A 25,118-nucleotide genomic window follows, 5' to 3' on the forward strand; every position below is an offset into this window, starting at 1 on the left:
ATAAATTATCGACGATGAAACCGATCCCGAACGTGTTCGGGTCATTTTCTTCTATTATGATCTCAGCATGAAAGCCCTGAGGTGTATAGGCCCTAGTGAATGTTTGTTATTGATGATTCGACAGTAAAAGATCCAGGGGTGGCACAGTCGGGCGGCACTCGCCTCCCTATTTAATAATGAAAATGTTTTTTTCATTTGTTGTAACAACAAATTTCGATTGCTTTCCACCGCAGAATAATCTGACATTTTCAAAGAGAAATTCTCCTAAACCATACGTCCCATATCTTATTGGGTCACTCCAACGTTGCAACAAAGGCGTTGCAACTGCTGCTCGTTCTTGTGATTTGTTGACCCATCACTGGCCTATCAGGTCTGCCCGAAAAATACAAGCAGAAAAATGATACAATCAGCTCAAAAGATGCGTACAGTCCCTAGTTGCTGGAATTTCAACTACAGAAAAATGACATCGAGGATGCAGTGGATGTCAAATCACTAAAGCTTTTGCTTTTACCCCATACTCGTCGCAAAAGGCGCATAGCCCATTCAATTTTCCAAAACGGTAACCTACGGTACATTTAATTTTTGATCTGACCGAAACTTAATGTTGTCATTTTAATCCGTGCATCATTAGCCATAAGTTTGATATCGGAATTCGAGTTACCAAAATTGCACGGCAAAAGGTTACCATTACTTTCCCTTTTCCAACTCAGAGTACTGCAAATATTTACCGGGGATTTCGCAAAACTTGATAAAAATCAAATATACAGGTACTGACGATTCCGCATTTCCCTAGTTGCTGTGCATGAAAACGGCTTGATGGACACCGTCTTTGGAAAGCCGTAAAGACAAAGCAAAACTCATTTCATTCAACAAACCCAAGACTAGTTATTCAGATTTCTACACCAGTATATAGGGGTTGGTTATGCACCATCGCGAATGAAATCCCAGGAATTGCCAGTTCGAAGCCATGGATTAAACCCTTGGGTCAAACTGATGGCCTCTACGGCGTAGTCATTTTTTGCTAATTTCTTAATTACCCCAAATATTTACGGGCAAATGCAATCAACTCCCATTTTTGCCTACCTCCGAGTTCCATGTGCCTCTCTAGATTAGACTTCTGTCTAAAGCATTTGTCACACTGGTGACAAGCATAGGGTTTGACTGCAGAAATACTATTCATGTTGACCCTGGGAAGGATGACCTTAAAATGACACGAAACACATGAAATTCTTTCGATATGTCATAAATATACACGTGTATATGTATTTCACTGATTCTGATTTGCGTATTTCATTGTTAAAGTTACTCATTTGCTCTTTTTATTGTTAAAATTGCTCTTTTTATTGCTCTTTTGCTCTTTAATTGTTAAAATTGTTTTTTTCATTGCCCAAACTGCAGTTTTTATTGTTGAAATTGCTCGTTTTATTGCTCTTTTGCTCTTTAATTGTTAAAATTGCTTTTTTCATTGCCCAAACTGCAGTTTTTATTGTTAAAATTGCTCTTTTCATTGCTTGTACCACACTTTCCGACACTATGCTATTCATCCCTAGGTCATCTTGTGCCATACATTTTACCCTACACCATTCCTATTCATATTTTATGATCATAATTATAATGCTTATGCATATTGATGTGACCTTTGCCATTTTGTTGCAAAGGTCAAATTGTGCCATACAGTCCCCCCCCCCCACTATTCCAACAGCAAAATCGACCAGTGGTTGACATGCATGATTACCGCTGAGACTTGTTCCCGTATCTCTATCACAAACAACAACACATTTAGGATTCATTCCATCCTTGGTTTTCGTTCCACCCCTCTTTGGATAGCGCTTCCGCATCATCACTTCTCCCCTCGACTCCCGGGGCATAGCCCTGACCCAGCATCGAGATGAGGCGGTGGAATTTCGCCACCCCCGCACCAGGTTACTGCTAGAGGAGTTTTGTGTTGATCTTCAATGAGCATGCACAAAATTACATTTCGTACGAAAGTACAGTTCTTTTTGAAATTTGACAAAAACCTTTTGCTTCTACTTTTTAAAACCCTGCTGACTCTCAAAATAGGGTTTTTCAATTTTTGGAAATAACGCCCTCTAATCTGCAAATTTTTGAAATGGCGATCTCTTTTACTTCAATATTCGGCATGTTTCTCACCAGAGCTGCTTTCTCTTTCCACGTACGTTCTACAATCCTGGACAAATCTCGTTGGAACATGCCTCCCCCATCGCCCCCGGTCAATGTTGCTTCAATAAATGAACGCAACATTGAATGAGGGAGAGGGGATCTTTGCAACGCGCTTCCCACAAGGTATTCCAACTATTTTGTCCAGGATTGCCTGAGTTTCTAAGTGGACAGTGGGTGTCATGAGTGTGGGTCTGTGTTACCTGGGAGGGCTGGGGTTTGCGGCGTTGCTGTTTCGGGAGCTGCCGTGTGATGCAGTAAGCATTACATGGTTATGGAAAGGAATAAATAATGACTACTATAGGCAAGGAGTGGTAATATGTCCTGTCAGGAGCATAATCCCCCCCCCATAAAAAGTATATGGAAATACAGTTATTTGATATTTAGTGATACAGAAGCTATGGGTTATGATCACCCATCGGTACAGGATTATTTTCAGTGGAAGGGTCCATAGTCAATTTGCACGAATGGGATTGCTGCTCGCAAGTATGAACAACAAGAGGTAAGTTGGCCATTGAAAATGGGATAAGGTAGGCGCATCGTGAACGGTGCACCACAGAATTTCAGCACACATCTCTCTTAAATGAAGTTTTTTATTCGGTCTGAAGGGATATATGGCTACATGATGAGTACGCAATTCTGTCCGACCTCTGTTCACTTTCTGATTGGGTTTCAGATGAAACATTGCAACAGTGAACCATGAGAAATTACTTGAAAAAGGATGTGAGTATTGTGTACCGTTGCGGTTGTTATCACTTGTGCGCGTGCAGCATTTTTAAAGAGCAGGATGTACGCGCTCCCTATCGCGTTCGTAAGTGACTTCGTCACAAAGGCGGACGTGCCACGACTTGCAGGCTCCCATTGGACGATCGCAGAAGTTGTGCGTTAACTTCGCGTTCCATGGCTCCATGCAAATGGCAATCAATGCATGTAACCGCTTGATCTTCGTTACATTCGCTCCGAGCATGAATAAAAGAGGGCGTATTTTAAAATGAAATCGGCAGTCCTTTACTATTCACGCACCGCATAGGTTCGCAAGTTCATGCGCGTTGACATGGAGCACGCTGAGTACGCGCAACGATTTTTAATTTTACGTGCACGCCGAACGCGTGTTAGAACCCGGTTGGAAAACTTATTGCCACCTGTCTTTCTTTCGCCGGTGAGGGTGCACTTCGGCTCAAGGTGGATAACGTTTCAATCACTCATCATTTACACAGAAACATTCTGTGCAGTAAGTCAAATGACTTTGTTATCTCCTTAATTAATATGAACAGCAAAAAGCGGTATCTCTGAGATGGCCGAGTGGTTAAGCTCGCGGTTATCAGATCGTTAGACGGTGGGTTCGAATCCCAGATTTGACTTTTTATTTTCCCGACGCTTGCTGTCAGTCAGTTGCTATAAGAGACTCCAATTGACCCCCGTAAAATACCAGCAGTACCTTAACCGACCGGGTAAGCTCTGCGGCTGGCACTGTCCGCGAAGTCCAGGTGAGCGCCTTAGTACAGGTTCGAGACGTGTGGCCGACTCGGCGGCCAGGGCTTAGGGGCTTGTCTCGTTTCCTCCCTTGCATGGTCGCTCGAACTCTTTTTAGAGTTAAATGGATGGGCAGGGAGGAAGTGTGGTGGGCCGGGAACCCCGAGATCCCAGAAGAGTCCTATATGGAAGCCGGTAACTGCGATTCCTTCCGAATTTCAGGAGTCCGTGCGCCTGAATGCTTGGTCAACACCGCATAACTTTTGGATTTTTCCCTCACCACAATTTTTTTTCATGTCCCTGAGCGCAGAACCCACAAGGCAATTTTGTAGGTTTGAATACAGAGAGCTACAGGGTTGATGCTGATTTTTTTCCATTAATTTCCGAAATTTTCGACAGTGAACCGACCCCGACCGTCTTGGGTCCATTTCTTCTCAGTGATCTCAGTATAAAAGATGTCAGGCATATAACGTTTATTATCAGAGATTCAATAGTAAGAGATCCACGGGTGGCACAGTCGGGCGGCACTCACCTTCCTATTTTATTGATGGAAAACATTTTCATTTGTTATAACAACAAATTTCGTTGGCTTTCAACTGCAGAGTAATTTGATATTTTGAAAGAAAAATTCTCACAAAAGATACGTCCCATATCTTCTTGGGTTACCCCAAAAGTTACCACAAATGCGTCGCATCTGCCGCTCCTTTTCTTGAATGTGAATGTTTGATCTGTCACTTACTCTTGTTAGACAGGTCTGCCCGAAAAATAGAAGCAGGAAAATAATGAAATGAAAACGAAAGAAAGGAACAATCCATAGTTGCTGGAATTTCAACAACAGAAAATCGAGATTGCAATGGATGTCAAATCAGTATTAGCTTTGGGTTTTACCCCATTGTCACCATAAAAGGCGCATAGGCCATCCTGTCCCCCCACCCCACACACACACACGTGTGTAAACGCCTTCAATCGTGGACTCCCTATTGTTCCCCTTGTATTCATATTTTAACTTTTTCGGAGACCTCCCATAAGTTTTGTACACGTTTTCCAACCGTAGACTCTTCGGCAAACGCGGACCCTACTGTCCCCTATTGTTATAGGTCCGCGATTTGAATGTGTATACAAACTCACGGCAACCCATGTTAGACTTAATTTTGATCAGGCTGACTGAAACTTAATGTTGTCATTTTAATTAATCCGTGTCTCATTGGCCATAAGTTTTATATTGGAATTCGGAGTTATAAAAATGGCATAGTCAAGTAGCTCCCTTTAGAAACTCAAGACTTCCAAAATGCACCTGTTTTTTTAAACAGGTTTGTATGGGTAGCTCAGTAATGCCTCCAGGGGGGATGAGGGCATAAAACCAGACCCCTCCCCCCAAAAAGAGTGAATTCGAATGACATACGGGAGAATGTCAAAGTGATCATAATCTCCCAAAACATGCAGACTTACTATTTAGTTCCTGAATGTCACACACGCAACACTGGACACCTATGTAATATATAACACAAATCTTGAGGGCGCTATATCAAATTAATGTGGGAGAAGCACACTCGTAATAGGACGCATTTCACCAAATGGTTGGAATTTTGCGCACAAGCTTATTAGGTAGCGGGCGGCTACCTTCAGAGTTGAGCGCATAGTCTTACTACTATTTTAGGAGTATCTTTGGGGAAAGGCAAAAAAAAAACTTTTTTCGCGGCTAACCCCCCATCACATTGAAACGAAAAGTGATCTTCTGGCCACAATCTCGAATTTCCAGTGAAAAATGGAATAGAATTCATTCATACATTATATATCAACTTAAAAAGTTAAGCTCACACCCTGACTTGACTTGATTTCCGGTAAGTCACTGCTGCCTACACCTCAACCATTATTCTTTCCAAATTTATCCATTCCAGGTGCGGAATTCAGTTTTTCTTTAAAATCTGACGATTGGATGGAGCACGAAAACCTCAACCGGTTTTTGAAAAACTCCATTTGAAAGTAGACGCAACGAAATTCGTCATTTACCCTCCTGAAAATACGCATACGCGGGACGCGTTTTGGACGCAATGTCCTATCCAGTCTATATACTGGAGATCAATGCATGTAACCCTATGTGCAGTGCACGTGTACAGTGGGCATGGTTAAAACTGAGGTGACGTCACACTTACGAACCGGATTAGGATAAGGCGGACGTTTTAGAGACAATCCTGGACAAATCTTCTTGGAACATGCCCCCCTCACCCACTGTCAATGTTGCTTCTCATTGGGTAAGTTGGGCCGAATCTTGGTCCAATAAATAAAGAAACATAGAATGGGGGAGAGGGGATCGAAAACGCTTAACCAAGGACCAAAGCTGAAACAAGTTTATGATTCGGGTTACCAAAACACGCCCCGGCTTGTTGAGAAAGGGCCTTGAAAAACATGTCCTTTTTACACTTTTTTGGAGACCACAATTCAAGATGTTTCATGGTGGGATTATTCAAATTCCTAACTCATTTTGTGAATAAAAATCGAGATACATTGACAGATTGTGCAAACTTCCGATTTTCGCTTAAGTACTTTTCGTTGAAAGTTTGTTTTCGTTTTGACTTGATTTTTTAAAGGCCTAATACAAAAGATTCGAAGTTAACCGGAAGTTTTCTCGGGTAGCTGCATAATTGTTTCAGATTTGTTGCCAGTTTTTGCTAGATTTTGTTCTCTTCCCGACTAGATGAATTTTCATATCGAACAAAATTCAACCCATTACTTCGTGAATTCTTTCATGTGGGTGTAAATAACGGTGATTCGGAATGAAAAACGAAGCCCTCTGTAAAACGTTTACTTCACAAGAACTTCATGTTTGAAACCGTTGTTCATTTGCTCAGGCTACCGCATCGCATACCAGGAAACAAGCAACTTCACAGCAACAGCCCACAATGTTTACTTGTTCGTTTACATGATATGTGAACGGAATAAGTGACATACAATTCCATATTCGTGTATATGTTTAGTTGATGTAACCTAACGTGGCGCGCTGTTATTTTTTGTTTCTCGTGTCTTACCGGAGCAATGTTTTTATCTCAAATTCAATAGTCAATGAAACTGCATCAAACTGTCAATATTCTGATTCATAAATCGCGATAGTATGTACATACTACAAGGTTCTAATGAAATTTTATTTTTGGCCGATTTTCCTTTTTTTTCCTGATGGCAAAATGAATACTTCAACATGTGCACAAAACCAAGAAAACAAATTTCTGAAAAACTTATGAATGGGTTTGTGCAAGGAATGTTGCTTTACAAGAATTAATCAACTTTAAAGAATTTCGAAAATGTTTATGTAGGATTTCTGAGATTTTTTCAAGTGTACCTCGTTAGGGAACACTCAGCTGAATTTGAACCCAATTTCCAGACGCCGACATATTTGAATTTCAGACGAATATTCATGACACTGGAATTCTTCATAAACATTCAACACCATGTATCCTGGGGATTATAGTATGAGTATTTAACCAAATGACTTTTGAATTTTTCAACAAAAAGGTACGGAAGCTACGGAGGCCCGTTAGTGCCAATTTGAATTTTATTGCAAAATAAGGCACCATTTCAAAATTCCTATTGGATAGTTGTCCGACAGGACGGTGTGACCGATACATTGATTATTGATTGGCTGTCAGGTGGTTCTCAAGTGGCCAATTCTAACCGATAAATGCCTTCGGCTCAACTGATACGTTGCATTACTTGACCCTCTTTCCTTTGTTCTCTGTTCTTCATCGGTATTCCTCAGTGACTTTATTCTACATGTTTGTTGTGTTGCCACAAACCTGATATTCTTTACAATACGGTCGACCCTTTTCAAACGCGCATTGGGTCGACAAATTTCGTGCATTGTGATTGGCCAACGCGTTGCAAACTCTTGGTGGCGCACTCTTGTGAAACGGCCGTATTGACTTAGGTCAGAGTCAAGTGCAGGAAGGAATTAAAGCTAACGTGATATTGAGAACAAATCAAAATATGCTTAATAATTTCAACTCAATAATTTCAACTTTGGCATAAACCTCTCAAGACTATTTCAAACATCAGATCGTCTTTCCCCCTAATGTGTGAGGTTATGTGGTTGTTAAATACATATACAAGTGCATAATCATATGGGTTGCCCAGATAACTGGAATCGATCGACATCACCATTAGGTTATTCTCAATTTGAATTCAATTGACACGGCAAGAGAGGGAAATATAAAATTGTATTATTAAGGGATTATGTGAATTTCCACAAAGAATGAAGTATAGAGTTTATTGCGAATAATTTCATGTTATAGTAATGCGCAAGTACACCTTTGAATGAGAATGAAATTTTAACATACAGTCCTATCATGACAAGCCAAACACATTACACAGGTAATCTACAAAAAAGAAAGATAAATTGCGATTTGTGGTTATAAATTTCTATTTTTGGAAGCTTTCAATATCCCCAGAGATCACTGTTATAAATGGTACGTGCGTGGAACCAAAGTGCATATAAATTGTTATAGCCATGTACATGTACGTGAAAACATTGCTAAATACTGTACGATAGTGTGTAACTACAAAAAAGTCAGTTTTGCCAAATACATTTGGGGAAAGGTTTAACCTAAAAAAATTCCACAAAGAGTGGATGAATAAGTGATCATGTCCATTCTTTAACAGACGTTTTTTTTAATGAAGTTGATATAATAAAGTTGAAATGTTGATGTATATTAAAAGACAAAACTGAACATGAGTAAGTTGTTACATACCCCGCCCCAAAATGTTATGGCTGAAAAGCATAAGTGCATGGTTTGGGCATGAACATTCTGCACCAACATAGCTGATGTGACATGTGAAAGAAACTTAAGCCCAAAGCCAAATAAAACATCCCTAACATATTTATTTGATATACAAACACACAACTGCCCCACCCCCTCCTTCCTCTCCACCTTCCTCCGACCCCTACACCTACAGCCCCCAGTCTAAATTTTGTATGTATATTTTTTATACATTCTCCTCTCTCGTTGTACTTGTTTCTCTTGTTGGCCAAATAAATAATAATAAAAATAGTAATGATAACGACAGTAAACCAAATTGTAGAATAAACAACCCTAAACCAGGCTAATGGTTACCCTCTGCTGCCATCTGTCAACGCCTGCGAGAGAGTAACCACTTGTCCTCCATGCCCCTAGGCCCCAAAGCAACCCAACCCCCCTTCAGTCCATCTTATATAAGCCAAACCAGTGGCCACAAGGAATAGTGATGTGGTGGTTATCAGCCCATTATTTATCGGTCGGATGGCTCTGTCCTGTAGTCAACCGAAAGGAATTTTGAAATGACGCCAAATATTGCAAAATAACGCAATAGTTCCAAGGCCATTTGGGGGTACCTTCGCGCGGTTACTACTGTTAACCTGAGTAGGATGCGTGCGTATGACACTCAGGTGCAGGTGTATACGCTCCCCTCCCCCAAGAGACAGTCGGGTCGTACTCCAGCAGTTCGAACGCTCAAGAGTACTGTATACTTGCGTTAACACGAGCAGCTCGCTCGAACGCACACCCTGCGAGAGTATACTCTCGCTAACGGGGAGTGTACTCCTACACCCGGGAGTAAAAAAATTCTTAGATCCGCCCCTGGTCGGGTTGGTTAAGCATTCCTTTGTCATTGTTCACCTTGTTACTTGTGACTGGTTTTGTGCATGGTCTTGTGTCTGGTCCTGTGTCTGGTCTTGTGTGGTCTTGTGCATGGTCTTGTGTCTAGTCTTGTGCCTGGTCTTGTGTCTGGTCTTGTGCATGGTCCGTGTATGTGCATGGTGTTATGTCTGATTTTGTGTCTGTTTTTGTGTATGGTCTTGAGTCTGGTCTTGTGCATGGTCTTGTGTCAGGTCTTGTGCATGGTCTTGTGTATGGTCTTTTGTGTGGTCTTGTGTCTGGTCTTGTGCATGGTCTCAACTACAACACGGATAATAATCACGGCACCGTTTCAAATAATAATATTTCCACATATCGAATGGAATACGGGGAAACATGCACGAACGTTTTGGCTATTACATATGCTTAGTCACGGCAGTCGTAACATTTATCCCTTTTTAGTTACCATATTATCTATGAATAGTGCAATCAAGTGGTTTCTCAGTTGCCACTCCTGACTCGGTAGGCCTATGGGCCTACGGTGAAATGGTTTTGGTATTTCAGGCACGTTTTTGTGAATATAATAATAACAACGAGAACAACCACGGAGCTGCTTCGGTTCAAAAGGATTTTCAAAAAAATCATTGGATAAACTTGTTAGATAAAGGCCAAAAGTGGAAATGCAGCAATGGAAAATTTATTATCCCTGTCATCTGGATACAGGTCACATGATTTATCATATAGCATCAGATAAAATCAGTTTCCATCGCGAACCCTTCCCTTACTAGCTATCTGCAAAGTTCAACCTGACGGGACATGTACTTCAGTGTTATTTGGCTTTAAAAATACATTTTGAATTACACGTGACTTGTCACTCGAGGATGTTATTATCACATCAGGTCAACTTTGCTCTAAAACCCTTCCCCTTTGAGTTACACACAATAAAGTTTGAACCCAATCAGACGTGTTCCACACGAGATACAATACTTTCAATAGTGCTCTTTTAACGTCATGTGACTTGTTACAATATAACGTCATCATCACATGAGGTCAATTCGGATCTAAAACCCTTCCTCTTCATGCTATACAAAAAGTTACTTTAAATGTACTTCACGAGATACAGTGCTTTGAAGAGCTTCGCTTTAATGTCATGTGACTTGTCACTCGATGACGTCATCATCACATCAGGTCAGTCTTTTTCTAAGATCCTTCCCGACAAAGTTTCACCACAATCGGACATGTACTTCATGAGATATAGTGCTTTGAAGAGTGTCCCTTAGTGTCACGTGACTTCGCAGCTGATGACGTCATAATGGGAACTTGTACAGGAACGTTTTCTAGCTTGTGGCCTTAGTGTGTGCCCCTGAAACAAACTCAGTAGGATTGAAACCAGTGCAAATACAGTATTCCTGTTGAAAAAATGTTTAAAAAACCTATATATCAAATTAAATATTCGAAATTTTAAAAAAATTACGTGATGACGTGGTCATGACAATTATGGTGTTGGAATATCCGTAAGTAACTGTAGGAAGGTTTACTAAGTATGAATTCAATCAGATTTAAAAAAACAAATACCAAATTCAAGTAACACGATGGTTTAGTAGGAAGACATGTACAAAACGTATGGGAAAAAATAAATATTCATCACGATTTTCTTCTAGGACCTACCTGACATGAACATCTAAAGGTCTACCAAGTTTGAAATCAATCAGATAAATAGAACTATCAAACTGAAAAAGAAAACAAAACTTTAACGAAAGCAATAGAGTACTGAAGTGAATACGTCACGCGCACAATTAGCGTGTAAAAGGCATTAGCGCGAGAACCAGTGCCTGAACCAACACACGCGCGTACGCCATTCGTTTGCACTGCACTTCCTGGTTCACAGTGACGTCACACTTCGGTACTCTATAGCTGCTTCGGCAGTACACCGAAACAGCTAATAATGAATACGTGTATATATGAGGCGCCTATATCCGAATGTGTGCGACTCACCTGCTAGACACCAGCTACGGACGTGCCCGGGAACAGTGCACCAATTAAAACACTGCAGAGAATGATAGACCAACAGCAGTCAGAAAAGGACAGTCAGAAGAGGGACGATGATGTCACGGAGTTGGGGGAGGAGGGGAGTGGGAGTGGCGACGAGAATAAGGAGAGGGGGAACTGGTCACACCCCTTGGATTTCGTGCTGTCCTGCTTGGGGCTGGCTGTGGGCCTTGGTAACGTATGGCGATTTCCTTTCCTATGCTACAGGAATGGGGGTGGTGAGTATACGTTCACAAGTCGCGGATTTTGTAGGGAAAATTTTGTAAAACTGAACATATATTCTAACATAAGCATGATTATTCACAATTTCTAAATCATGTTTTTTTATTTGCAAGTAATATTGAATTTTTGTATTGTCTTTATTCGAAGAAACAAATTTGCATTACACACATTCTTTTGACTTTGTTAATCTGGAAATAATGTCCTTAGTGTTCACCGACCACGAAAATTTGGGTTTGGACACCGATTAGTTTCGATTGGGTACTTGTATACAAAACTTGTATTTCTACGCTAAAGGCCTAACAAATGACGTACGATCTGCCTCTACGATTTATTCTTTCATGTTAAAGATCAATGTGAAAAAGTTCAAAAAAGGAGTGGCCCTGTAGGTTCAGAAGATTTACATTATGTGCATGTATTTTGGTTTTAAACATTGGGGCATTATATCCATACATCGTGCAACTATTCAGTGTTATTCTCGCTAATAGTTCAAATATGTTGTGAAAGTGTATACGTCATCAGAATTGTTTTAAGAGGACGACTTTGGAGGAACGGGAAAATTTAAACGAGCTTTGGAAACTATGAGGAGCTTGATCGCCAAATGTTTAAAAGCGTCCAGTGAGTTTCTTCGATTCTCACAAGGAGATGAAAGAATCAAAATCGCCTAGTTTCAGAGAAAAATGAGTGAAAACACATGTAATTTCAGACTGCTCTGAAAATCTAGTTTATCAAAGAGAGACTCTATCAAGCGGAGAATACGACGTCAGAAGTTACTTTTTACATTAAACCAATTGTGGTTTTGAGCAAAAATCAAATAAAATAAAAGTTACGTGAACAGTGTGATGACATCCTGATGAAGATCGGGGAATTTACTCAAATTGAGAATCGGGATGTTCTCTTTACAGTATCAGCTTTTTTATATCAGCATTAGTAAATATCAGACTGTGAGAGGAAGCTTGTGCGTCTTTTGGCCTAACAATCTCAAAATTAAAAAGCCATTGACGTTAAAATTACAGACAATACGGGCATCAGATGCACTGAGTTTTAGAGCAGCCGAGGTAAAGCAACATGTATGTAGTCCAGTAAAAAAAAAAGACATACCAAAAGGTTACTCGAGTAATTAAATTCACGAAATACATATTACATATGTATTATATATTATATTATTGTATTATATATATATAATACATATATCATTCACTGAAATAAGTTCACGAAGACAGAACGTGTACTTACAAAACAAACGACAGACTAGTTTCGTTTTAAAGACCTAAGATACCTCCAATGGAGAGACTGTCAGAATAGCCATTACGTTTTTGGATATACAGAAAAACATCTTGATTTTAACCGATCGCTCCCACTTTGTGATGACAAAAAGAGTTAATATTCTTGTATCAAAGATCTCTCACTGTTGTTTTTCGCGAGACAGGCCACAAATATTGTATCAAACAGAGAGCTACTCAGAGATGCAAGAAATGTACGGTACCAGGACGACAAAAAACAGTGTGTCTATCCTCGACTTGTCGAAGAGGCTCATGTACGACTTTTACTACAACTGCGTGAAAGCCGAGTGGGAAACCGACAGTAGATAATTGTTCCTTGAAGAAGCATGGCCCACTTGCCCATACATAATCCTGAATATGAGCACCGCGTATTAGTTATCATCTATGTTGCCCATCTTGTGACCCCCCCCCGCCTGCACCACCTACCCTTTTGAACGATAACTGCAGTTATCGACATATTTTTAGAATAACCTTTTCATGAAAAACGTGGGTCATACACGTGAACCTGCGATATTGAAATTGGTCACGTAGCAACAGTTCTTGCAGAGTATGTCTCCCAGTTCCTCAACCACTTTCTCAACCTTTTTTCAGGCCCCTCTTTCGTTCATTATAATGGCATTTGACTGAGAACCTTTAGGACCGCTATAAGTTTCTGTGTGCCATTCACAGGTGCATTCCTGATACCTTACTTCTTGAGTCTGGCCTTAGCTGGGATGCCCATGTTCTTTATGGAGGTCAACTTTGGCCAATACTGCAGTTTGGGTATGCTGACCTGCTGGCGAGCCTATCCCATCTTAAAAGGTAAAAAAAGACCCAAGAACAATGCCACCAACAAAACCAAAAAGTAAAACGAATAAAAAAGTTCTCCTTTGTAAAGTGGGAATAGCTTGTGAGGACTATGAATGATTTGACTTCCGACAATAACTTCTTCTAAAAACTCATACTGCCATTATTGGGCTTTTTTCTTCCATTTTATGTTTATTCTCCAGGCGTGAGTTACGGACAATTCCTCGTGGGCTTCTATATGACCATCGCCTACGGAGTTGTCATCACCTACACGGTCTATTATTTCTTCATCTCCTTCACGTCCTCACTGCCTTGGGTTGGCTGCGGGCAACCTTGGAACACTCCGATGTGCAGGTACCGGCAACTGTTTCTTCGCTGACAAAGAGGGGGAACAGAATAAGATCTAGGGTTGTGAAGGATACTCATTCATGGTTGTTTGCAGGGGGGAAGGGAATACCCCACCCCGAGAAAAAAGAGAGGAAGAGAAAGAAAAGTGAAAGAAAGAAACACCAACTCTGAGAGAGCCGAGTTATTTTGGCCCGGAGTAGGGTAGTGGGCGATACCGCCCTCCCAATGATTCGGCTATGCTAAGCCGAAATATTTTTAAACTTGACAAACATAAAAAAACCTCCTTAACATTACAAAATGTGAAGATCAGACATTTAGGTTTGTTAATGTTCATTTGAAGTTCGAGGCTGCATGTGTGCCATTTAGCGTGCTTTTAGCACCGCAGTGGAAAAGTACATAGGCCTGTACATTAGTTGTGCTAAAATGACAGGTTCCATTTTCACCAAATTGGTGTCAAAAGACCGCAAAGAGTTACTCTAAAAACTCCTAAAGGCTCAGCTCCTGAATAAAATTCACTGCAGTGATATCGGCAAAGCTGCGTGGGGGGGAGATGGAATCCATTTGGCTATTTTAGGGTTAAATGGAGTGAAAATCAAACATTTACTTAAAAAAGTGATCCCTTTGCATCGGTAACGCTTCGGTATTTTGGTGCTGTGTCCCCCCCGCGAAAAAAGTTTATCCCTTGAGAAAATTTAGGAGATGCCCATGGCTTGTATCTAGTGTTGGATAATCTTGACCGAAAAGGGTCCGTATCCGGATATTCTATTTATCCTCTGTAGTTGGAAGCCTTTACAGACTTTTACAAAACTTTTCTGAAAGGGAAAAAATGTAATCGACATTAATAACCAAATTTACAAAAGTCCGAAGAATTTGAATCCATCCAATATTTTTGCATCTTTATGCAGGCGAGGTTTTACGGGGGGAGCTCTGGGTGTCTAGCTTCCCCCCTCCCCCGCCCCCCAAAAAATTGTGTAGCCCCCAAAGGTGCAACAAAAATGAAAAGGAAAAAAAGATCAGTAACAAAGGTGAGGTCACGTGCGAAGGGCCTAGCCCCCCGCCAAAATAAATAAATAAATAAATAAAATAAAATGGTCCCAGAACCGCGACTGGCTTCATGGATTGAGTAGGTAGCAAGCAATTTTGGTTTGCTAAGGTTTGGAAAGAAAATAGTTCCGTAGGTAAGCCTATCCAACTGTTATGAAAGTGGGCAGGTCTAGGAAAACTATAAAAAAAATTAAATAAGAACTGATCAAATAAAAACTGATCACATCAGCAGTCTTTTTCATTTCCAGCGACATCGTTACGGACTGCTTCCAAGCTGGAGGGGTGATCACATTTGACAATGAGTGTGTGGCATTGACGAACTTGACAGAGTTCGAGTTGGATGATTTGAACATCACCACTTCTGGTCCAGGGAACTTCAGCCTGGCAAACTACATTGATCCGTGGAAAGCAATGCGCAAGTCTCCCAGCGAAGAATATTGGATGTATGTCTGCAATGAGTTTGCTTGGTTTGACCCCCCCCCCAAAAAAAACCCACTTCAGATTGGTATTTAATGATCTATGATTTTCGCGTTCCAGTGTTTACCGTTCTTAAAAGCTGAACTGCTTTTCAATTGATGCTTTCCCCCAAAATTTCCTACCAATTTTTGGCAGTATTGTTATCTTGGATCGACGACCCAGAATGGGATCAGACTGGAGACGCAGGATTGTTTGACTTGAGACTTGAATAAAAAAATAATTAACTTGCAATTTGACTTGACTTGGGAGAACTGATTTGGGACTTGACTGGAACAAATCTGCAGGGGTGAGATTTCTCAGGACTTTTCCTAATTTCATATACCCCCACTTTTTGACCTGGAAATTACCAATATAATCATCCCCTTTTCAAGTCATTGACGTTACGTGCTACCGTAGCCTCCCCCTAATTGAAGTGGGACCCTGGACCATGTGCTGTGTCACGCTTCGCATAAGGATGACCTCTCAGAAATCGTCCCCTACATGTGACAAGAAATCCCCCCCATGTCCATAGACCAACGTTGTTGCTGTAAGCCTCTCTAAACCTCTCACTACTATTTTATTGATATTTCATTTCCCCCGTCTCTCCACTGAATCTGACACGTATATATTTACCAGCTTTTGTTAAAATAAATACGAGTCAAAAGTATGTATTGTTTTTATGCAATCTGAGCTAATCTGTCTGTTGCGCTTTGAAGCTTGCCATGGTGAATGTGGCAAGTTGAGCGTAGAGGTTTTGCGGTAGCACCATACTAAACGGATATCTCTTCCCAAGTATGTCAGAACCGCAGAACCGCACATACCCAGAAAGAGATATCCTTGTATGGTGCTACTGCAAACATCAATATTTAAAATCTGTCTATTCTTATATTTTTATTTTATTCTTAGAAATATCCTGCGACCAAACACCGGGGTAAAAAGGCGCTGGCGAGTCCTGTTTTGCAAAACATCATGGATCACGTCATCAATAAAGGATGCCAGACATGCTTGACTTTAACATGGAAAACGATTTGTGACTTGTTTTTTCTACTGGAAGAGGGCCTACAATAACTCTGAAAACCAACCTGCAAAGTCCAACAAGGCCTTTGACTTCCGTGACAATTTAGTCCCTGCCCATCACTAAATAAATAGTGTCTACTTTCGTCTTTTTTTTCTTCACACTTTTGCTGAATGGTTATATTCTAGGAGGGCTGTCTTACAAGAATCGCCCAGCATGAACGAGACTGGAACCATCGTATGGCAGCTTCTACTCTGTCTGATATTTACCTACGTGGTTACTTTCTTGTGCCAATCCAAGGGTATTAAATCTGTAGGCAAGGTAAACATTCACTCCGTTAGTACCAGAAAAGCGAGCCTAAAGTCATCCTAAACTTTTATTTACATTTTCAATAAAGTGGAAAATGAAAGGGAAAGTGTTCTGTTTCTGAAAGCTATAGGGACAGCAGTCTGCGTAATTTTTACCTGAAGGCACGTTGAATATTACAGAGCACCGAAAAAATAACTGATAACCTATCAGGATCTTGTCGTTTTGATAACCTATCGGGATCCTGTCGTTTTGATGTTCGCGTGTATCTAGGTAGTCTATTTCACTGCTACCTTCCCTTACGTGGTACTGATTATCCTGTTGATTCGTGGCCTGACGTTGCCTGGATCGGATCAAGGAATCTACTTCTTCATCACCCCGCGCTGGGAGTACCTCGTTAAGCCCAAGGTATAGTGAGACCTTTTGTCGCATTGGGTTTTTCCCTCTATTGAATGAATCTGGTTAATTTGCAGTTAATATCAAATGGAAAAAGGGTGACTACATTAATCAGCGACCTTGGAGTTTGTTATACTTGTTTATGGAAGCCATCTTTTGTTAGGGATGTTTTTGCAGTAAAATTCGTTTTCATTTACTGGTGACCTTTCCGTGTGGCATTGGCAGCTTTTTCTGTGCACTGGATTTTTATCAAAGTTTGGTTTGTATGTCCTGGTTGAAATAAAAATTCTCACTCCTGCCCTTACCTCACTACCGAAGCGTATAAGGACCACTTGCAAAAAGAAATTTTCGAGATACTATCTCGCCTCGGCGAGTGAGCTAAAACTAAAACGTCGCGTCGTGCTGTCGTGCGTTGCGCCACCTGACATGACGCACGACGCGACACGTCGTGTGCTGTCGCCCTTTGCTTCATGGTGTTTAAAGAGGGCGCCTTTACTGTTTTCTTTCATTTCCTTCTTCGACCTTCCCCTTCCCCAGGCCTTAATTCTATTGTTACTTAGTTTGAGAGAGCAGATCCTACTTATTCGGATTTTCTTTTGCTCTTTTATCATTTTTTCAATAAAATATGCCTGAAATTAACCCCAATTAATGAATCGATGAGATAAAAAGAATCAGATAAAACACTAAAGAGCTAATTACATGTACTTTGCAAGAAAGGTGGACGGAAATGAAAGAAAACAGTAAGGCGCCCTCTATAAACACCATAAAGTAAAGGGCGACAGCACGCGTCGCGTCGTGCGTCGCATCGTGCTTCAGGCGACACGATGCACAACAAGACGTACGACGCGACGCACGACAGCACAACGCGACGGGCGACGGAAGGGGCGACGTTTACGCAGAAAAAAATGCAACAAGGAAAGGACCTAAGACAGCTCGACGCGACGGGCGGCGGCACGACGCGACACACGACGCGTCGCGTCGTGTGTGTACAAACGAAATGGCAATAAGGCGACGGTTCGACGGGACGGCACGACGCAAGGGAGCCGTCGTGCCGTCTGGTTGTGTCGCGTGGAAGGAACTAAGAGAGAGAGAGAGATGTCCGAAGCTACTCTTTTCAAGGGACCGTCTGTAACATAGGCGACTTACAGGGGCATTTACACGGGTGAAATGTTTGCGTTCACTCGAACCTCAAAGTTTACCCATTGATTTTGAAATCTGTTGCTGTGTGATTTTTTTGTGTCAGGTTGAATGGCTTCTGGGTAGCGCCCCCCGTACAAAAATATTGACAAATGGGAAGAGCCACCAACAGAGGGCTGGAAGCTCAGTTGGTACACCAACCGGTATATACCAGGCACGAAATGGGACAGAGGGGTACCCCCAACAAGTCTAATCCCTATACACACTCCAGCCTAATGTTACCTACCCCCCCTTGTCTCAACAGAATTCCTGAGATACCAGTGTAACAATGACCAACACAAAGGCGGGGGTTGCTCTCTGTCCCATAGTTTGCTTCACATGTACCGGTACGGTGTTCCGAAGGTTGCAGGTTCAAATCCCGTTCCAGTCAATGTCTTTGTTCATCCTTATAATCATTTACATGCACCAATTTCCCTATATGGTTTGTTTCATGGGTTTTTTGGGGGGGTGAGGAAATTAGGCCTAGAAGTACTTTATTTTTGAGGAGAGTTCAGAGGTTGAAGCACGAATTGCTTTCAACCAGTTGCTACGAATGCCTCGTTCGGTGGCCAATCAAGGGTCAGGGAGGCTAGTTGCCCCGTGGAGACATGGTGCTATTCTCTATTTATGAACAGAAAGTGCCAGAATTTAAACAAAGATGACAACTACCATCCTAGGGACTGTATTTTAGCCACGTTTTTGGAAAAAACAATCATATTTTGCAATAATAAAAAGTAAACTAATTATAAGCTTGTGCGATTTTTTAAAGTTTGATCGGCAATTAAATGAAGGATAGACATTTGACTGCTTTAATATTTTTCTGCTCAGGTTTGGTTGGATGCAGTGGTGCAGATCTTCTATTCCCTTACCCTGGCTATGGGTGGTATGCAAACACTGGCGTCTTACAACAAGTTCCATAACAACACATACAGGTGCAAATAATCATTCATTTTGAGAAAATGTCTCAGGAATTTGAACATTTTTTAGAATACCAGAAGCAAGAGTTTCGCATCCTACATTTAATTTTTGGGTCTTAGAGCAGGATAAAAATATCCCATCGCCCCTTTTTTCATTTTTGGTCTTTCAACAAGCTGACCCAGGCACCCGGATGGACGTCCAAGTTCTTTCTTTCATTGTGCGTAATTTGCAACAAAACACTTCAAAATTTTGGCGAAGCCACCTGGATGGATTTCCACTTTTATTTTTGAGGCACTGTAAGAAGAAACTCAGGTTTTTCCAGGCTGGAAAGTATCATTCTGATTGATCTGTCTTTATCTCTGCTGCAGGGATACGATGATTGTCACCATTCTGAACTCGGCCACCAGTATCTTGGCAGGATTTGTCATCTTCTCCATCCTTGGATACATGGCCCACGTCCAGGGTAAAGACGTCTCTGAGGTTGCCAGGCAAGGTATCCGAATCCTGGAAACATAACTGAGATGCCTACAGGTGTTTATGTCCTTTTGGGCAAAGAAAACAAAAAGAAACCATATCTTTAACGTAATGTTTTCGGGTCTTTAGACGTCACTATGTTTCCTCCAAATCTTTCACCCATGTCTGACCATTTGTCTTGTGTTCGCCCTTTCAGGGTTTGGCCTGGCGTTTGTCGCCTACCCAGAGGTAGTAGCCAGAATGCCGGCTGCTCCTTTCTGGTCGGTTCTGTTCTTCTTCATGCTCATTACATTGGGTCTGGATAGCCAGGTAGTTTTTTTGTATCTTTTTCATGGCAGTGCAAACATTTTATGGCTACCACCTTTACATGTCATCGTGAATTCTCCTTGGCGGCATCTCAAGTGTTCTACTCCACATGGCGCTTTTTTCTTCACAAAACCATAATTCCTTGTATGTCATGAAATGCAGCCGTGGACTGCATTTTCTGTTGATATTTTGAGTTGCTTTACCCGATAGAATTGACATAATGTGCAATTGTACATCGACCTATTGTGGCATTGTTCCTCCCACTTCAGTTTCATGGACAATTAAGACTTGTTTACAGTAGACTGTATTGTCCTAGAACCTGCAGAATTTTGAAGGATCCGGGAGGGTTAAGGTAACTTTTGCATGTAAATCTCTTAGCTTGAGTGATCAGAAGAGGGGAAAATATGTCAGAGACGGGGGCCATCAAAATTTACTTCATTTTCTGTTCCAGTTTGTAAATCTTGAAAGGCTGGCTACGAGCCTAGTGGACGAATACCCCAGGCTCTTTCCACCTCGGCGCAAGAGCTTTGTCACCCTGGGAATCTGTGTGGTGATGGTTCTGTGTAGTTTGCTCTGCATAACTGAAGTATGTAACCATGCTAGGTATCAAAAAATCTGATGCTGTTAAGATTACAGACAACTGAATGGGACATTGTTAAGAGGAAGCCAAACAATACAGCTTCTCAAGAACCGTGTAATTGTTTAGATGGCTCCTAAACCCCTAACCATTGGCAAGTGTGTGCTGTGCTTGAATTAGCTAGAAGAGGTTACATAAGCGTCGCCAGGATTTTTCAGGGGTAGGGGCAAACCACTTATCAATTATCTAAAGATAGTTGTCCCCTCCCGCAACGCCCATGGCAGGTTATCCAGTGAACCATCATGGGGGGTGTTATATTACCAATATGCCATTTCTACTTTTATTTTTACCTTTAAAACTTTGTAAATATTGTACAAGTACTGAAACTTCACCTGAGCTGCTTTCCCGTCATTCGTCCCTCCGACAGGCCGGACCCTACTGGACGTCACTCCTGGACAATTACGGAACAAACTTTGCGATGCTGCTCTTCGCGTTCCTCATCACCGGTGGCCTGAGCTGGGGCTACGGCATTCGACGCTTCATTAACGACATCCGCACTATGATTGGGGACCGGTACGTGGACACGCTGTACTTCAAGTGGTGGCCGCTGAACTGGGTGGTCCTGACTCCGCTGTCCATGGGGGTAAGTTTGTCCCTTCAACAAAATCCATGGGTGTCTGAGGAGGGGTTCTATCCTCCTTGAGCAACTGCTATAGCAGTGTCATGAAAGCATTTGCTTTTAATAAATATACGCGTCTTACAAACCAAACAGGCACCGACATACTTTTTAAATAGCAAAACGGAAGTTGAGAAAAAGTTAATGGAAATACACAAATGCTTCATGGGTTGTAGTAAAAAGTTGAAGTACAAAGACTCCATGACATTGTTTCTTCCTATTGTGGGTAGGTTATTTTGGTGTTCAACTGGGCGACCTGGACCGAGCCCGAGTACAACGGACCGTACCCGCCCTGGGCCAGAGCTCTCGGCTGGATGATGATGATCACCACGCTCATTGGTATCCCCGGACATGTGGTCTTTGAGCTTCTCAGAAGGAAGGGCAGCTTCATGGAGGTAAAGAACATGCATTAGCAGACAGAGTTTTCCTTAGGCCCTGCAGCCATTAGTGCTTAGGGCACTAGAACTATGAGAATATCACAGTGTCGCTATTGCACTCGATCCGTACATTTTATGTTAATGCAAACCTGTGTGATTGAGTACAATTACTGTGCTCGTGACCAAGCTAGTTTCGTGTTTTCTTCGAGTCGAACATTCAAGGAGAAACCCTGACTTTCGTTCAGGTGTGCGCATGGTGGGTGGTGTTTGCGTGGAGGTTTTCCCGGAATACTGTAGTTGTAGGCTTATAATTTTCAGTAGACCCTTGGCACAGTGCCCATTGTACTGTACACTCAAATCTAGTTGGAATTTCGTTGCTCTTCCCGGTCAGCCATCCCTTCAGCGCAGCCTAGCTGTACAGTACACAGTCGTCGCGCTCGGAAAGTCGCATAACCCTTTTCCGGTTAGTAAGTGACTTCGTCACGAAGGCAAACGAACAGAGACTTCTCTTGTCTGTCTGTCTGATTTATCAAATCCACCATTTACCTCATTAAAACATGCTTAAGCTAATCATCCCAAACAATTTTCCCTTATTTTTACCTTGATGGGTCTATTCTACTTCAATCTTGAAGTCTTGTAGAGTAACAAAAGTGTGCCCCCTTGACCCCCTGGAAAATTTAACACAGAAAAAAGACCAAAAAAGGAAAAATAGCAAAAAGAATACAGAAAAGAGGACGAAAATTCATTAATATGCACGAACAGTTTCCCGTTAATGAGTGCCCTGGTCCCTCCCCCAATCTTGGAAACAGCTTTGCCCTGTACTCTTGTACTGGCAACACATTTATAACAAACAGCAGGGAGTCATGATTTTCATTCTGCCCGTCCCTGAGCAGCGCTTCCGTATCATCACCTCTCCCCTGGACTCCTGGGGGCCGGCCCTGATCCAGCATCGACAGGAGGCGGTGGAAGTTCACTGCCGCCATGGCACCACCATGGGGGGAGTGGTGTGCTCGGCCGAAGTCGATGTCAACCCTAGGATCTCCAAGTATGCTGTCGTCAGCGAGGATGAGATGGAAGCGACAGTTTGAGCAACCACAAACAAGTCCGTTCATGATTTATCAGGGTTAAATGGGATATTGAGAAATTGAAACAGAGTGAAGGAACACCGAATAACTTGCGTTTCTGAAAATATGGTGGCTGGCTCTCTCAAGAAAGAGTTTCAAAACATTCCAACACCTACTTCACAGATATACTCCAACATATTGTAATCAAATAGTAGACGAGGCTTAGCTGCACTCTATATAAAGATGGATGATAATGAATCAGAAAGTACCGTGAAAACAAGATTCTAATCTTTCAATACGCAGATTATTCTGCAGAAAATAACAGTGGTCTATTAATAAATGCACTCTACACTTTCGTTTACAGTTGAATGTACTGAACCAGGTGTGTTTGAAATTTTTTACATAATCATGAGCATGCAAATCACAATCTTTGAAGGTATAGGCCCATGGTTTTGAACTTCAGTACTTGTTCTCGATGCATTATGTGTGACTGGCTTGATTGTGTTTAAGTAAACTGGGGTTATCTTTTTCGAAAGCTTAAATATTGATTGTATGATAGTATCCACAACGAGCTTAGAGTGGCTACAATTCCACCTGGAGAATGTTAGAAACCTCTTGAGGATGTCTGCAAACACATCTAGTATGTTTATTCTTAATGTTTTAAAAACATGCTTGAATAATCACCCTGGCAAGCAGTCATTGTACATTTAATTCCTATAGTGCAAAGTGGCAATAGGCCAATGTTAACTATACAGCGTTTGGATCGTAATTTAGATAACACATACACTAACAAATAGGCAAGAATCACCCAGAGAATGTTTAACTATCAAATTCGCCAGCAGTTGTGTAGCCAAGGACCTGTTGTTGGATGGTATTGCCCTCTTTTTTACCCATTTTTAACAGCATAGGCCTAGATTAAGTGAGGGGAGTGTTCATCTGTTAGAGTAATCATTTTATTTGGCAGAAAACATACCTAGTTTGAAGAGTGAGTTTACAGGGAAAATATTTTTTTAGGTAAGCGACGTGTCTGTATTCTGGTTGTATTTATCAAAAAGGTTCTGGGTTTGGATTCGTTCTTAATAATAACTTTTAAAGAAAGCTTTTGAAAAAGTTTGATGTCTTTATCAACGCTGTTTTAGATTTGTCTAATTCATAAATTCGGAATTACGGGTATTTTCATTGCTGTTCTAAATTTAAATTTTTCTCTTGGTTGTGTATGAATGACATAAGGGTAAATGCTATGCACTCTTTTTACCGTAGCCTTGACGAAAGTTTAGCGATTGTTTGGTTTTCTATTTTCTTCTCTTTTCTGCACCACGCAACAGGTCAATTCTCTATAGATTGAATTTTTGACGACGTTGTTGCTTATTTACCATTTCTATACTGTGCATGTCGGATATTCTTTCAAATGGCTACCGATATTCATTATCATCTCAGAGTAACATTTTAAGGCCTATTTTGTCTGCTATTAGATTAAAATTGAGGGCTAGGCCTGTGGCTCAAAACATAATGCATGACACATTTTAATTAAACTTATTCATCGGCGTTAAATGACATCAGTTTTAATGACGTTTATTTCACTACTTTCTGTTTTAATCTCAAGCTCCCAAAATTACAAAAGTGAACTTTGCTTTCAATTCAATATGGCCGACTTGGAAATGAGGCCATTCCACAGAGCTATATCTAAAACTATATATAAAACAGCTCCATGGGCCATTTCAACAGCAGTTATGAAGTGGTTGGCTTTCAGTTTAAACTTAAAAATTGGGCAAGTGGACAAAATGTCATCCTCTCCCTGCGTCTTGTCCGTAATAGTGGCGTAATTCTTTGTCGGTGAACGGGGAGAAGGGGGATGACCCATGATTGTAGTCTGGATACCTGACCCGATGATTCTGACTATCCGACGAATCAAGGATCCGGTATCACCCAATGTCACGTGACTAAGACTGGAGGAGTTCCTCCAGTTTTCCGGAAATAGCCGAAATATTCCGAAGTCGTCCCATCTATTTTAGGCATGTTCGGATGGTATATGCCGTTGACGTTCGGTTATTCCCGACCGGGTAAGTGGGCTAGCTGTTGAACGTAAATTCCCGTATCCTAATAGCAGCGGTTAATCCCACAATATTTGACCTTATACACTGAAATCGAAGGTCGCCGTGGCTGAAATACCAGGCAAAATGAAGAATATAACTTTCTTCGACCAATGCAAGCTTTATGCCTGAAATATGCTCTCAGTGGGGATACCACTTGCAGTAGTGCCCACTGGATATGGGAAAAGCCTCTTTTTTGAGATGTTGCCACTGATGAAATCGAAAACATCTGGGCTTTCAACTTCTGACCCCTGGCCCTTGCATCAGATTTATTTATATCCGTGGGTGATGCATGACCTAAGATTTT

The 25,118-nt window shown here is 41.4% G+C and overlaps 1 protein-coding gene across 1 annotated transcript; it reads left to right on the top strand.

The window, feature by feature from the left end:
- The first annotated feature begins 11,011 nt into the window (after positions 1 to 11,011).
- On the top strand, positions 11,012 to 24,275 carry LOC147797488 (sodium- and chloride-dependent neutral and basic amino acid transporter B(0+)-like). The gene is made up of 13 exons (XM_087143536.1): positions 11,012 to 11,518; positions 13,472 to 13,603; positions 13,792 to 13,942; positions 15,229 to 15,423; positions 16,640 to 16,772; positions 17,031 to 17,165; positions 19,158 to 19,261; positions 19,616 to 19,740; positions 19,918 to 20,030; positions 20,479 to 20,613; positions 21,032 to 21,247; positions 21,511 to 21,675; positions 22,551 to 24,275. The coding sequence occupies exons 1-13, from the start codon at positions 11,308 to 11,310 to the stop codon at positions 22,743 to 22,745; spliced, it is 2,010 nt and encodes a 669-aa protein (XP_086999662.1). The 5' UTR covers positions 11,012 to 11,307; the 3' UTR covers positions 22,746 to 24,275.
- Positions 24,276 to 25,118: the final 843 nt, after the last annotated feature.

The sequence above is a fragment of the Acanthaster planci genome, linkage group LG11 (assembly GCF_054643075.1).
Source record: "Acanthaster planci isolate LZ-2023a linkage group LG11, COTS_SCS, whole genome shotgun sequence".
Classification (NCBI taxonomy): Eukaryota; Metazoa; Echinodermata; class Asteroidea; order Valvatida; family Acanthasteridae; genus Acanthaster; species Acanthaster planci.